Source organism: Cynara cardunculus (genome assembly GCF_001531365.2).
Source record: "Cynara cardunculus var. scolymus isolate 2C chromosome LG 12, CcrdV1, whole genome shotgun sequence".
Lineage (NCBI taxonomy): Eukaryota > Viridiplantae > Streptophyta > Magnoliopsida > Asterales > Asteraceae > Cynara > Cynara cardunculus.
Genome location: NC_037539.1, coordinates 2,540,116 through 2,554,158, shown reverse-complemented (window position 1 = coordinate 2,554,158; position 14,043 = coordinate 2,540,116). Strand labels below are relative to the sequence as shown.

Here is a 14,043-nt window from a genome sequence, read left to right as displayed (position 1 = left end):
AAGGGTTGGTTAGCATTTGATCTTGGCTCTATATATATATATATATATATATATATATATATATATATATATAATATATATGTTCCGGTGGGAAGAGAAGTTATGGTGATAAAAGTAAAAAGAAATCTTCACATTTGGATCAATTGTAATTGAATGCCAACACTAATGAGATGTACCGAATAAATTTTATTCTAAAACGCAATTCATGAGTGGATATGAGATTAAAAGTAATCAAAGGTTCAAATCTCTTTTTACGTTTCTCACCATAACTTCTCTTCTCACGCGATCCTTCACCTACATATATGTCATTATAATATAATTTTTTATTGTATTTTATTGTAAAACAATATATTATTATATATAATATTTGATTATAAATTATAAAAAAAAATTAAAATAGTAAATTTCGGCTTGTGGTTTCACCTATTGGTCATTTCTCTCATAAAATAACCAAAATGTCACTAGGTCCGCAAGTAGCAGTCTGTAATTTGCGAAAGAGTAAAAGTACAAAAAAAAAGTTTCTGAACTAGATGATCAAATGCAGAGACCAAATCTGTAAAATTGATATAGGTCCGCAAGTCCATGTCCAATTTGTGAGGTGTTGGGACGAATTTACAAATTTAATCCCTATACTTGTGGATTTGATTTAGAAACTTCTTTTTTTACACCTGAACCCTTCCATAAATTGTGAACATGTCATTTACGGACCTAGTGATATTTTGATGATTTTAAGAGAAAAATGACCAAGGGATGAAACCAACATCTGAAGATGGCTATTTTAATTAATTTTCCTATATTATTATTATTATTATTATTATTATTATTATTATTATTATTATTATATATAATAATAATAATAACAATATATATATATACATAAATTATAATGTGATTCATAAAAATTTATATAAAATTTAAATTATACTATAATATATTGTTATATATACACACATATGTATTATAACTTTATAATATGATAATATATTATTTTATATATAATATTTATATGTGCAAAACAGCTTAATCATTTGATAACTTCAAAAAGATATGTGAGAACTTTTACTTTATAATTTTGTTTCACATGATTTTTTTTCCGTCTAAATATAATGTACTAGTTAACATATATTTGTTTCGTAACGTGTTTGTTTTATGTGTATTTGGTTTACATATGAACATTTTTACATGTATATTTTTGTTTCACAAACATGTAAAAAATGTCCACATTATTAACCGAGTACGTGTGAAACAAACACATTATAAAACAAATATACATTGATCAATATTCTAAATCTTAGTTTTAGATGGAAAAAAAAAATCATATGAAGTAACACATGATGCACAAGTTTTTGTGGTTATCACAATTCCTTACGATTATCATAATTTTATTGGTTCTCCAAAGAAGTATCCTTTAGATATGCAATCATGCATACATACATATTAATATAAATTAAAATATAATATTATATTATATATGATAACTTTAATAACTAATGTATCATATAATTTTTTGTCCACCTACCTACGACTTGAATTTAGTGTTTGTAATACTATCTGAATGGGGGCAATATGACACAAAGCATAATGAAATCTGCCCCCACTCCATGACCGTTATCATTCCCATCACAGTAAACCCCATCTCTCACATACCTTTCACTTTTCATCCACTAAACAAACCCCATTTCCCCTTGTTTAAACACATAAATTTCAAGAAACAGAGCATCATCTTGGAATGAGGTTTTAATGGAGGAGGCAGAGAAAGAACTTGAAAGAAGAAGCAAGTTTTTGAGCAATTTGATACTACAGAAAAAGAAAGCAACTCATCAACAACAAAACCAACAACAACAACAACAACAACAACAACAACATCAACAACAACAACAACAACAACAACAACAACAACAACAAAACCAACAACAACAACAACAACTCCAACTTATTATCAGGCTCAAAGCTTCTGATATGCCCACTGCTTTACAAAACAAAGCTTTCAAATGTGCAAAAGATCATCTGCATTCCATCAATTCTCCACTTCCAAATAACAATGGAGGTAGTATCAAGATTGACAGCAAACGCCTTGCCCTTGCCCTCAAAAAGGTATTACAGTATGAGTATGCTCTGTTTTTACTGATTTAGAATTACAACAAATCATGGGTGTTTCTTTCTTCTTCATTATGGGTTCTTTAAATCTGGTTCTAGAGGCTTTGGAAACCCTAAACCCCATTTCATTTTGATTCTTTGAATCTCATTAGATTATTCTTCAAAAACCATATTTTTGGATTTAATTCTCCAAAAACCCAAGAAACCTTTTGTGGGTTGGTTAAATCTTGATTTATGAATGCAAATAATATCATTTTTCTTGAATATCCAAGATTGTCTTTTTTTTCTATTAACTTAGATATCCAACTCGTTGTACTAATCTTAGAAGGACATCCTGCTTTGCGGGTAGCCTGAAATAATCGTATTTAAACATGATATATCCCAAAGAATGTTTGTTGCAAAGGATAAACAGAAAATTGTCAGAATCATCTGAAAAGATAGTAAATTTTTCATCTTTTTAGATCTTTCTTTTTTTTTTTTTAAAGGGGAACAAACAGAAAAAATCCAAAGAAAATGGTCAAAATTGGTTTATTATGGTGTCAGATTCATTTGTTTATGTCTCAGTTTTTTCGTAACCTTGTGAGATTCATTTGTTTAATACCATTACTGGTATTGCCATCTTTTAGCCTTTTTGTCCAATTTTGATATGAATTGATGATGGAGATTTGAGGTTTTTGATTGACTTCATTTCTTTAATATCTTAATTTATTCTATTTAAGCAAAATGTTCATTACCACTAATCTAGACCGGTCCAAATGAAATCAGCCTCCTAGAAATCACATATGATGAGAAATTTCAGAGTTGACTCAACGGTTGAGATTAACGGAGGGGTTCAAAACCTGTCTCCCATAAGATTCCAACTCAAATATATAATGTATTTGAACAAAGTTGTTCTGTTTCTTTGCCAATTAAACTAAACGTTTAGACGTCTTAATTTATTTTTAATATTTTATTAAACTAATGGTATAAGAAAAACATTTAACTACTTATTATATTTCTAAAATACTATTTGACAGAAACAAAATTAGAATTCTTTTTCATGACAATTATGACATATTAAATGAATGATTTGATACAGAATGATTAAATGGTCTGAATGATCAAGAAACTTTCATGATTAAGTGGTCATGAAAGAAAATTTTGATTCAACTATTTTACATAAAAATTACAATATTTTTTTTATATAGGTTTTTTATTACAATATTTTTATTTTTAGTTTTATATAATTTTTTAATGACAATATTTTCTTCTGCTTGGAATCTGGATGCTGTCAATTTAGGTTGGCTGGACAAAGTAATATTGGATTGTGTGAAACTTTTCATGGACATGTTTCCATCAAGTTCTAGGCCAATATAATAAATACACTTTTCCTGTTTTTTACTTTTTATTATTATTTATTATTATTATTATTATTATTATTATTATTATTAAAACATGTGAATTAATATACTTTTTTATTATATATTTTTCAAACAATTTAATTAAAATATATATAAATTATTTTGATGTTAACACTGATGCCAGCTACAAAGGGTATTTGCACTCTTGGAAGTTTAGAGGTTCAAACATCACTAAAGGTAAGAATGGTGTGTGACTTTATTTGTTTTATTTGTCGTGTATAAATATTATATACTTTAAAAAAAACCATTTATTGTCAGATTTATATGTATTTGTCAAATTTGATGAGAATTGAACGCTTGATCTTTTGAAAAAGTGGGACTATGTTTAATTTGAATGCTACCGGACGAATGACTATTTGATAATTTATTTTGGAATAATGGTATTTGACGGTTGTCTTGTTTAATAGGAATTCGACACATCATATGGACCGGCTTGGCACTGCATCGTGGGAACCAGCTTCGGCTCGTATGTCACGCATTCGTTAGGAGGTTTCTTGTATTTTTCCATTAACAAAGTCTACGTTCTCCTTTTCAAGACCGTCGTTGAGCCCATGGATCGCTAACCACGACCTAAAGGTTCAGATTTTGTTCCGAGTTCCATCATTTGTTTCATGTTTCCATAGATAACGAGTCTGTAGCTTTTGATGTTCTTTTGGTCGAAAAAAGAAATGGAAGTCGTACTTTTGGAAATTTGAAGCTTAATCGTGTTGTACCTTAATGACCCTTTTGTCAATTGATCTTATTCTTTGAGTATGAAACGACTCTGGCACGTAGGATGAGACATAACAGAACAAAATGTTGTTAGTTTGCCTTTGACGTGCATTTTGATCAGGTAGGATATGACCGAGACAAAACTGCATTTTTGGGGGAAAATTGACCAAAATAGTGAATCTCCCCAACCAAATTCGCTTTTTAGTCATTTTTTCAATTAAATTCTCATTTTAGCAAGAGTTTATACAAATGTCTTTACGCATTTGCATAAAGCCTATTTTCATATCAAAAAATCTTTACTCAATTTTGCATAGAGATCCTCATTTGCAAAAAGAATTTTTTTTTTCCCTTTTTTATATGAAAATAGGTTTTACACAAATACGTAATGCATTTGCATAAACTTTGGCTAAAATAGGAATCTGATGCTTAAATTGGCTAAAAAGTGAATTTGGTTGAAGATATTGATAATTTTGATCAATTTTTCTTTCGATTATCCTGCGTTTTGTGTGATATTTAGATTGAGACAGGACTGGTTAAAACAAAAATGCAGTTCCACCAAAATAAAGTGGAACAAAAAACGAGGAAAATTGCAAAAAATTAATAATTACTTAACCATCCATGTCAAATTAAAACCCTAAAAACATAAAATTCTTTCATCCGTCTGCATCACTCACATCAACCCAGTACAGTCCTATCTGCATACCAAACAACATCACCTAACGTGTATCAAATATGGACCACTCGTTACTCTTATCTTCAAATAACAGTTCTTCCTTAACCTTAAAACCACCATCCAACTTTCTTGAACCAATTTTCAGCCATGGAAATGGAGATTTCACATGAAACCAATCAAGATTCATCAAACACAGGACAACCCCATGAATCTTTTTATCTTGTATTGCCTTATCTTCCACTTTTCGAGCTTCTCGCCATGGCTGAAGTCTGCAGATCCTTCACAGATGCGTTGAACGACGATATCTTGTCATGGCTGAACATCGTGGTGGACGAAAAGCATCGAAAAAGAAGGATTTCTGACGGAATTTTGATGAAGATAACTTCGAAAGCAACGGGAAGGCTAAATACTCTGGTTCTTATCAACTGTACCAAGATTACAGATCATGGGCTTCAAGATGTCATAGCCATGAATCCCAATATTAACAAGGTATCATCACCTCATGATCTTCAAATTGATTCAATTACGATCACTACAACAAGATCGGCTTTGTAGGACGCTAAATACGTGTAAATGCTCTAATAGACTGCTTTGTAAGACTTTTTTTTTATTAACTTGGATATCAAACCCGCTATGCGAGCCGACTAATCCCAAGACGACCACCTGCTTTGCAGATAGCCCGGAGTCACCGCATTTGAACCTCCATGGCCACAAGGGGATTTTTATTTCGATTTGAACCTGGGACCTCCTGGTACTTTTGACCTTTGGAGCCAAGCTCAAACCAATCAGACATCACCCTTGTGGTTAATACATTTAATTTGATGTATAAGTATATGGTCTTATAATATTAAGTCATATAAAACAGTTTGTTAGAACATTTACATATGACGTACCCTTGTTTGGTTACTTCAGTTTTATGACCGAGTCTAACTTAAAATTATCGTTTAGCTACATGTACAACACTGCATTGGCTTAACACCAGAAGGGATTATCGGAGCAGTAACGATGTTAAACCTACACGATGCCACCTTAACCAGCCTAAAGATAAACGGTATCTTCAACCTCACCAAAGAACACCTTCAAAGACTCCACTCGTTGCTAAAGCCGGACCAAATAGATGTTGGAATTTGTCCAAAATGTGACGAGGTGACGATGGTGTATGATTGTCCTTTGGAAACGTGCGAGAGGAAGAGAACGATGAGGGGTTGTCGAGGGTGTAAATCGTGCGTTTCGAGATGCGAAGAGTGCGGGAAATGTGTCGGGTTTAACGAGGACGAAGATAGCGAAGCAGCTTGTGAAGATAAATTGTGTGAAGATTGTTGGATTCAACTGCCAAAATGTGGGTTCTGTAACAAGCCTTATTGTACCAACCATGCTTACAAGCAATGTCTTCTTCCAAACTCCTCTGGTTTTGTATGTGAGGCTTGTTATTATGGTATTCATCAATATCAAATTTGAAAGAGTTGTCTTAAAGCGGAAACGACTTGAGATCATGTGAAACCCGATTGTTTTTGTGAGACCCGTCAGAGCACATTACCTTTGGTGTTTTGCTGTGAAGGTTCAGTGTTTTCAGTACCTTCACAATGTTTTGTTGTGAAGTTTCAGCGTTATTTTGTGATCCCACGAGTGTGTAGCAGATTTGGAACTCCATCGAGGCCACTTGAATGGGGGCTAGACACTGACCCTAGAATGGAGGGAAATCGTCTAAAATAGCCAATATGAACATCATATGATAAAATCAAGCAAAATCGACAAAATCAAGAATGATAGATTACGAAGAACAAATCTCAATTCGTTTGTTTCTACAAATACAATCAACAAACGAATTAACCTAAGTTCGACATTTTTCTACGAGTTTCGAACCTTTGATGCCACCCCTTACCCTCCTCCCCGCTTATTGGGGAGGAACAAAATCGGGTAATCAAGAACCAATTTTTCCGACAATTTACAAGAACACCGCGGCCCAGAGTAACACAGCAACAAGTCTCCGAAAAGAAACGTAATCGTTTGAGTTGAAAGCCAATGAGCTACCTGATGAAGTTGAATTCGTGGATGGCGCTAGAGATGTACCGTTAATGAAGGTGCCGTTACTCCCGTTACTACAAAAGGTGACACGAAAACCATAACGTTAATTTTGTAAAACGAACAAAACCAAACGAACTCGGTATATGAATTTGGGGCGGGTCTCTACACGAAAAAGTAGAGCGGTAATATAACATCAATTTTGTAAGTAATGAATAAAGAATGCATCGTATTCGATTATTTTACCTTCCCGGAAAGATGCAACTGCCATGACCTGAAAGAAACAAAATTCAGTAAGACGACCGATGAAAGAAACGACATTATAAGCACGAAGTAACAGTTCTTATGCATGTGAACCGAACTTACTTGGGTCGGTGGTCGTTACGGTAGCCACCCCGTTAAAATCGCAGGTCCCTTCGGCCATAGCCATCCTGTGATAATATGCATCAAAAGCATATGTTGCATGTGCAGCCACAGTATCGGGCTGGTAGCAGGGTGCACCCTGCAACATAGCCGAACAGTCGACTTTCCCTGGTCCACAAGCCCAATCTAACGCAGCCTGCAGCATCTTTCGGTCCACGCCTTCCCTTGCAACACAATAGGTCTGGTTCGTGGTGTCGTTAGCCAACACGGTTCCTGAACCCGTCAAATGTAGCACATAAATCGGCCTCCCGTTAGGGTCAAAAAGGCCCCAGTTCTTCTCGGACACTGCTCCAGACCGAGAATCTTCGTTATAGAGCTCATAAATGTATGTACTGATGGCCACGCCCGGGTGTTTCGGCGTGCCAGTGTTGTTGAGAACATGCTTGATTAGATTACTGTTGTACGTATTGGCGTTATCGATCGTGGCATCCGGCTCGGAGGAATCGCCTTTCGAAGGCCATCCAGATTCCGTGACTACAATCGGGATGTTTGTGAAGTTTAAATACGACATCGCGAAATAAGCCGCGTCCACCACTGCATCGAAAACATTAGTGTAGTGCAAAAGGGTGTTCGAGTCTACGGCTTCTTTATTTGGCGGCAGAGGGCGAAATAACGCGTAATCCAATGGGATCGCATCGTGGGATTGCATGTAATCGTAGTACGGGTACACGTTGAGCATGAGGTACGATCCCGTGGACTGAAGGAATTTGAGCAACGGCACCATCACCGGGTCCCAGGTCCGGTTAAAGAAGGCTTGGGACGGAGGAAAGGAGTCGAGGATGATCGAAGAAGAGTGGGCGGTGGAAACTTTGATATGGGAATCGAGCCTAGCAGCAACGAGGGCAGCATGGATGTACTGTAGGGCGGAGACTAAGACCGGGGCGGCATTAGGAATGGTGGTGAGGACTTCAGACCCCACCGATATGGCAGTGATGTTGGTGGCAGGGACATGGGTAAGGATGTTACGAGCCACCCAATTGGCGGCAGTCGCATTGGACTGGCCAATTGCAAGAAGCTGCTGATTCGGAACGGAAACGGTTACACGGATTCCGCTGCCGGCAAGGGCGAGCAACATGGCCTGGTCAGCATCGTAGAGGCGGACATGGTGAATTTGCTGAGCCTTGAGAAGGGCCACCACCTGAGTCGGGTTCGGCATGTCGGAAAGGGAGGTGCCTATGTTCACGCCTACAAAAGCATCTGAAAGGAAAAACCGATACAGATCTTATTAGAATCCCTAAATACGTCTTAACATATTACTGTAACACCTGTATACAGGACTCACAAATATTTTGGTCTTATATAAACTTAAGTCCCATAAAGCCGTCTATTATAACATCTAGATCCTGTTTGTTAGCAGCTTAATGATCTTAATAGGACGGTAGGACTCACAGCTTATTCGGTCGGCTATTCATGACTGATTGCTAGTGACTTAATGATATAGAAAATGGCTTATTCAGTAAGCTTCTAGGGGAGCTTTATGCAAAAAGACGAGGTTTGGAATGTTTCCAAACCTGCCACTCCCGAAAAAACCCTCCATGTTTGTTAGCAGCTTAATGAGCTTAATGGGACTCGGTTATTCGGTCAGCTTTAAGTAACTGTTTGATAGTGACTTAATGATATAAAAAGTGGCTTATTCAGTAAGTTGGGGGAGCTTTATGCAGAAAGCCAAGTTTTTTCCAAACCTGTCCCTCCCAAATAAGAAAACAATCTCCTTCCATCTACGAAAAAGTCCTCCAAAACAAAAAACATCCCATCTATATCCACACAGACTGCTTTATCTAGACAGGACTTAATGGAAAACCAACCAACCAGCTCCTTATATAAATCCAATTCTTTTGTAATGAATGGTCAAAAGGTCAATCACTGTTTGGTGATTATTAAACAGGCAGGCTTAAGGTCCTAGTTTTATGAATGTTCTCCATATGAATGACAAAAGTTGCTTAAGAGATATCATACAATTTAAGAAACAATCATCAAAATTAGGTAATCAAAAGGATGGGCAAATGCAGGTTTTCAGGAATCAGGAGCAATGATGGGTTTAACAATTTTATATGAAAAATTCCATAAGATCATAAGTAAAGAAAATGACAAGAACGCCCTTGAAAGTTGATCTGGATGGACCCAAATGGAATCTCTAATAGTCCTCTTATTCCCACTTTAATGCTCAAAAAATCAAATAAAAGATAACAAATAAAGAGTTGTACTTCAGTGGTGGTATTCTAGGAAGGTCAGTTAAGGTAAAGTTACAAAAATTCAACCAAAAGTATAGACCTAGAAGCTCTCTCTCTCTCTCTCTTTCTCTCTCTCTAGAACTGTAAAAACCAAAACTTTACTCATAATGGACACAGGTATGAACAGTAAGGGTTTATGGCTTCTATACAGACAATGTCTTTCTGGGTTCATGAGCTTTTGCCCAATCTTGACTCCATAAACCCTAATTATAAAACCTCTTATAACAACCAAACTTTTAGATTGTAATTCAAAAATATGAAAAATGGGTATGTGAAAATTTTGATTTGGGGGAATAAAACTACTCAAAAGATGAAGAATTTTGAAGAGCAAAATGTTGATTTCTGAGTTGTACATGAATGGTAAAACATATAATTTCACTATACATACATATATATGTATAACCTGTAATTTTCTTTCTCTAGAACAGTAAAAAACAGAAATTTACTTGTTTACAGTGAGAAGTATGAAGAAGAAGAAAAAGGGTTTATAGCTTATGAAGACAATGCCTTTCTGGATTGATGAGTTTTTTCTGGATCTTTGGCATTATAAACCCTAATTATACATCTGTAATGACAACCAAACTTTAGGCTAAGAATATAAAATTTGAAAAGGTAATGTGATAAATTTCTTTTTTGGGGAATAAAACTGCTAAAAATTGCAAATAACCATGATTTTTCAAGTGAAAGATGGTAATTTCAGGCCAAAGAGACACAATATACATACATATATATGTATATATATATATATATATTTGAAGATTTGAAGAGCAAGTGAAGAGAAGAGATTGACCTTGGTCTGCTGCTATGGCTGCTAAAGGAAGAAAATGGAGGAAGAAAAGTGCCATTAATCTTGAAGAAGCCATTGATGAACGCTCCAGCCCAGCCCCCAAGAACCCAGAAAGGAAGAAATGTAGAGAGAGAAATAGGGGAGACAGAAGGGGGTTCTTTAGAGAGAGAGAGAGAGTGGTGTGTGAATGGCAGAATGGTGGGGATGGGGTGGTAGTGTGGTGGGGCATTTATTAGTAGTGTGTTATTATTTTTTTCAAATGGCTCCGTCTGTTGGGAGTGTCTTCTTTTTTTCCGATGGACATGGAAGACCAACGGGTCGGGTTTAAGCCGGTTATTAGTATCTTTATCGTGCTACCGATAATTAGAATCGTCATCATCTCTGTCAAGGATTGTAGTGGACCGTGAGTTCCCCATTTCCGTTCATTGTTAGACATTAACTATCTGTAAATCTTAAATCAAAATTGACTCCAAAAAGTACAATATTTAAATTTTTCACAGATAAAAGTAAAATATATTTTACTATAAACATGCGCTATGTAAATCCAGAGAATGGAGATATTTTTAATTATATATCGGGCCATCTAGGTGATGACAACCCCATTCCCTTTAAAATTCCTAAGCCCGACGAATGATTAATATGTATATTACTTTCAGTCAATGAAGGTCGGTTATTATCTTGCTCGTAAATTCCATATGTGGACATTGCAACCGTCGTGTCTCATTAGCCACGAATCCACGATTAGTTCTTAAATTTGATGCTTTTACAGTGCCATAAACCTCCAGCACGATACTCCATTTCCAACAAGTTCGTGCAGGTCCAGCAAATTTCAAAAGTCATTGGTTCAAATCCAGTAGTAGGTAATACCAATCGAAAGCTCCGTTCTTTCCAATAGATGTTTTTTAATGTTGTTGTAGATATTAATTCAACAGTTCATTGCATGTTTAATTTGTCCATTTAATTTCTTGATCATACGTTGGTGCAATCAGTACATAGCATCAACCATAGTAAGTGGTTTTAATATACATATTTATCGACAAAAAATCTAAACCATTTATGACAATGTGTCTAGTTTTATGTGTAGGGTCGATGTTCTCATGTCAACATTGATTGGAATGTTGTTATTCTGTGGCATATATATTCCATAATAAATATATGCAGTAATAGAACTCGAGAATGATTAGCAGATATGATTTAATATAAATATTAGATTTGTTTTTATATTTTTTAATGATTCATATATTAACCTTTCTTTATTACCTTATCACAATATTTAGCATTCTTATTTGAACTGAACCCTACAAAATACATATATGTATAAAGTCAAAGACCTTCCAGCCTAGTGGTAAAGGCTTGGGCATGACATAGTCATGAACCCGAGTTCGAGCCTTGAGAGGGGAGTGTTGGCGACATTTAAGTGGGGTCATGTTTAGCCTCCAAATTTGTCGGGGATTAGTCGGGCTTTGGCCCGGACACCCTTACAAAAAAAAATACATATATAAATAGTAATGGGAAGTTCGAATAGGAAAGTTAAATATCGTGAGATAGTAAGAAAATGATGATTAAAGAAATGTTCGTATGTGAATCATTGAAAAAATCGATTTGAAGAAGTATATGTGAACCTGTATGAGTTATGTGTATTGTCAGTTCATCTTTACATATTAGCTTTCCCTTTTTATCTTATCAAGATTTTTAGCATTTTTATTATAACCGGTCTCATAGATCATGTATGCATACATATATACAGGGAAAGAGTCAAATAATAACACGTTCATTTTACGGGAACGTGAGAACACCCTTTTACTACAAATCAATCACATGTGAATATGTTATACCATATGTTTTTACATATGATACACATGTGATACTAAATCAAAGATGCATACAACCTTTGAAGTGTCCTAGGTTGCGGGTCAAGTCACTTGTACACGACTAAGCCCCTCACGTATATTATCACACTTGGTAAGAATGTCCTTGATATGACACTATAATCTATCACATGTGATGCTAAATCAAATATGCAAACGATCTTTGGTACAACCTAGGGCACAAGATACGTCATCCGCACCCACCAACCCCCCTCACGTGTATTATCACATGTGATATGAGTGTTATCGCATTTTTGCAAAACATGAGTGTTCTCATTTGAACCTCCACACACACACACACACACATAAGAGGAGGGTCATGTGATAAACTAACTAATTTGCGAGAGTAAAAGAAGAAATATGGTCCATATAATTCATTAATTAAAAATAGCATAAAAGATTCATAATTAAGATAATTATCATTTTGAATTGGATGAATCTTCAAAAATCTAATTATATCTGTTAGATTTATTTATTTTTAATTTAATAAATTCAAAATTATTATAGGAAGTTTTATATAACCTTTTTTTAGATATACTTTGATAAAAAAAAATCAAATTTTTTGGATCCACGTTTAATTCATGTGTGATAGACTTCGTTTAACATATGATATGTTACATATCACATATGATCTTTATGATCCACTATGTGAATTTTTGTACATGTCACATATGATAATATGTTATGAATATAAGTAATCTATCATCACATGTGATAATATTTACATCACAAAAAAGGTTATATAAGTGACATATCAAACACAAACCACTGATATTTGTATAAACTGTGCAACTCACCTTTATCCGTTGATTTTGTTGTTTAATTTAATGATTTTGCTTCATGAATTTGTTTAATATTATGAAATTGTTTCATATAATACTTTTATAGATTAAGTTCTTTTGTATATGAGTATGAAATTTTAATGAACTTGTTTCATGTTTGGGAAATAAACCTCCCCCTTTGTCTCTCCCTATCTTATATATATATATATATATATATATATATAATACGAGGGAGAACTCCATAATTTGTGATATCCATTATAAATCACTAATTTAAAAACAATTGTTCACAAAGTATTTATAAGTGTTTATGAAAAGTGTCAACAAGTTATGTTTATTTTATATGCACATCCAGTTATACATGTATGCATATATGTTATGAAGACAAGAAATACGAGAGGAGAGAGAAAAGGTTATTTTTTATTAATTAACTTTTATGGTTTAAATTGTTAACAATTTATAACGTAAAAAGAGATTGACCTTATTTTTATACCAATAAAATGGAATACCAATAAAATACACTTCTTAAATATTCAAACATTAAAAAATCGAATACACATTACTGTTCACATAAAAGGACAAAATAAAAGTGATGTAAAAAACTAAGTGGAAGCGGATATGTCAGAGACACATGAATCCGACGGCTGGGATTTAGTGCATGCTATTCTACTCCCGTTTTGTTAAGGTGAACCGCGGTCCACGATAAAGATGTGTGCCTGATCCTCATTCAAATTATCTTCCAAACCAAACACATAAATTTCAATTCATTAGACATATTATATTTCATTTATGTCAATTAAATACATGGTCAAACTTGATAATATTTTATTTCAATTCATTTTAAATTTCAAATTATTTGACATGTTTCATTTCTTCAAAAATTATCATGCGAATGAAACGCCCTCTTATTGTTGTAACCAAGGATCATGATTAAATGGTCAGATGGGTCACCCTTTCGGTTCTTTCTTAGCACATCAACTATGTGCATATAAACAAACCTCTTCGTTTATTACGTTATTTCCCTATTTATGGTAATTTTGATCTAATTT

General features: G+C 34.3%; 3 protein-coding genes across 3 annotated transcripts; 2 read left to right on the top strand and 1 right to left on the bottom strand.

Moving 5' to 3' along the window:
* Window positions 1-1,896: 1,896 nt before the first annotated feature.
* On the top strand, window positions 1,897-4,215 carry LOC112523599 (dynein light chain, cytoplasmic-like; the record flags this gene model as incomplete). The annotated part of the gene is made up of 2 exons (XM_025133267.1): window positions 1,897-2,094; window positions 3,905-4,215. Coding segments are annotated over 2 exons (354 nt in total), but the record flags the coding sequence as incomplete, so codon positions are not given.
* An 803-nt stretch (window positions 4,216-5,018) lies between these two features.
* LOC112523100 (F-box protein SKIP28) lies at window positions 5,019-6,356 on the top strand. Its single transcript, XM_025132542.1, has 2 exons — window positions 5,019-5,370; window positions 5,830-6,356. Exons 1-2 carry the CDS (start codon window positions 5,029-5,031, stop codon window positions 6,337-6,339), a joined length of 852 nt encoding a protein of 283 aa, XP_024988310.1. The 5' UTR covers window positions 5,019-5,028; the 3' UTR covers window positions 6,340-6,356.
* Window positions 6,357-6,631: 275 nt separating this feature from the next.
* LOC112523458 (glucan endo-1,3-beta-glucosidase 3-like) lies at window positions 6,632-10,420 on the bottom strand. The gene is made up of 4 exons (XM_025133075.1): window positions 10,348-10,420; window positions 7,270-8,523; window positions 7,150-7,177; window positions 6,632-6,980 (listed from the first exon to the last, which is right to left on the bottom strand). Exons 1-4 carry the CDS (start codon window positions 10,418-10,420, stop codon window positions 6,827-6,829), a joined length of 1,509 nt encoding a protein of 502 aa, XP_024988843.1. The 3' UTR covers window positions 6,632-6,826.
* Window positions 10,421-14,043: the final 3,623 nt, after the last annotated feature.

Excerpts from the sequence above, each read along its gene's own strand:
- LOC112523100 (XM_025132542.1), top strand. The coding sequence starts at position 5,029 with ATGGAAATGGAGATTTCACATGAAACCAATCAAGATTCATCAAACACA. Across the intron at positions 5,371-5,829 it reads TGAATCCCAATATTAACAAG|CTACATGTACAACACTGCAT; the intron begins GTATCATCACCT and ends ATTATCGTTTAG.
- LOC112523458 (XM_025133075.1), bottom strand. The coding sequence starts at position 10,420 with ATGGCTTCTTCAAGATTAATGGCACTTTTCTTCCTCCATTTTCTTCCT. Across the intron at positions 8,524-10,347 it reads AGCCATAGCAGCAGACCAAG|ATGCTTTTGTAGGCGTGAAC; the intron begins GTCAATCTCTTC and ends TTTTCCTTTCAG. Across the intron at positions 6,981-7,149 it reads AGTTGCATCTTTCCGGGAAG|TAACGGGAGTAACGGCACCT; the intron begins GTAAAATAATCG and ends CACCTTTTGTAG.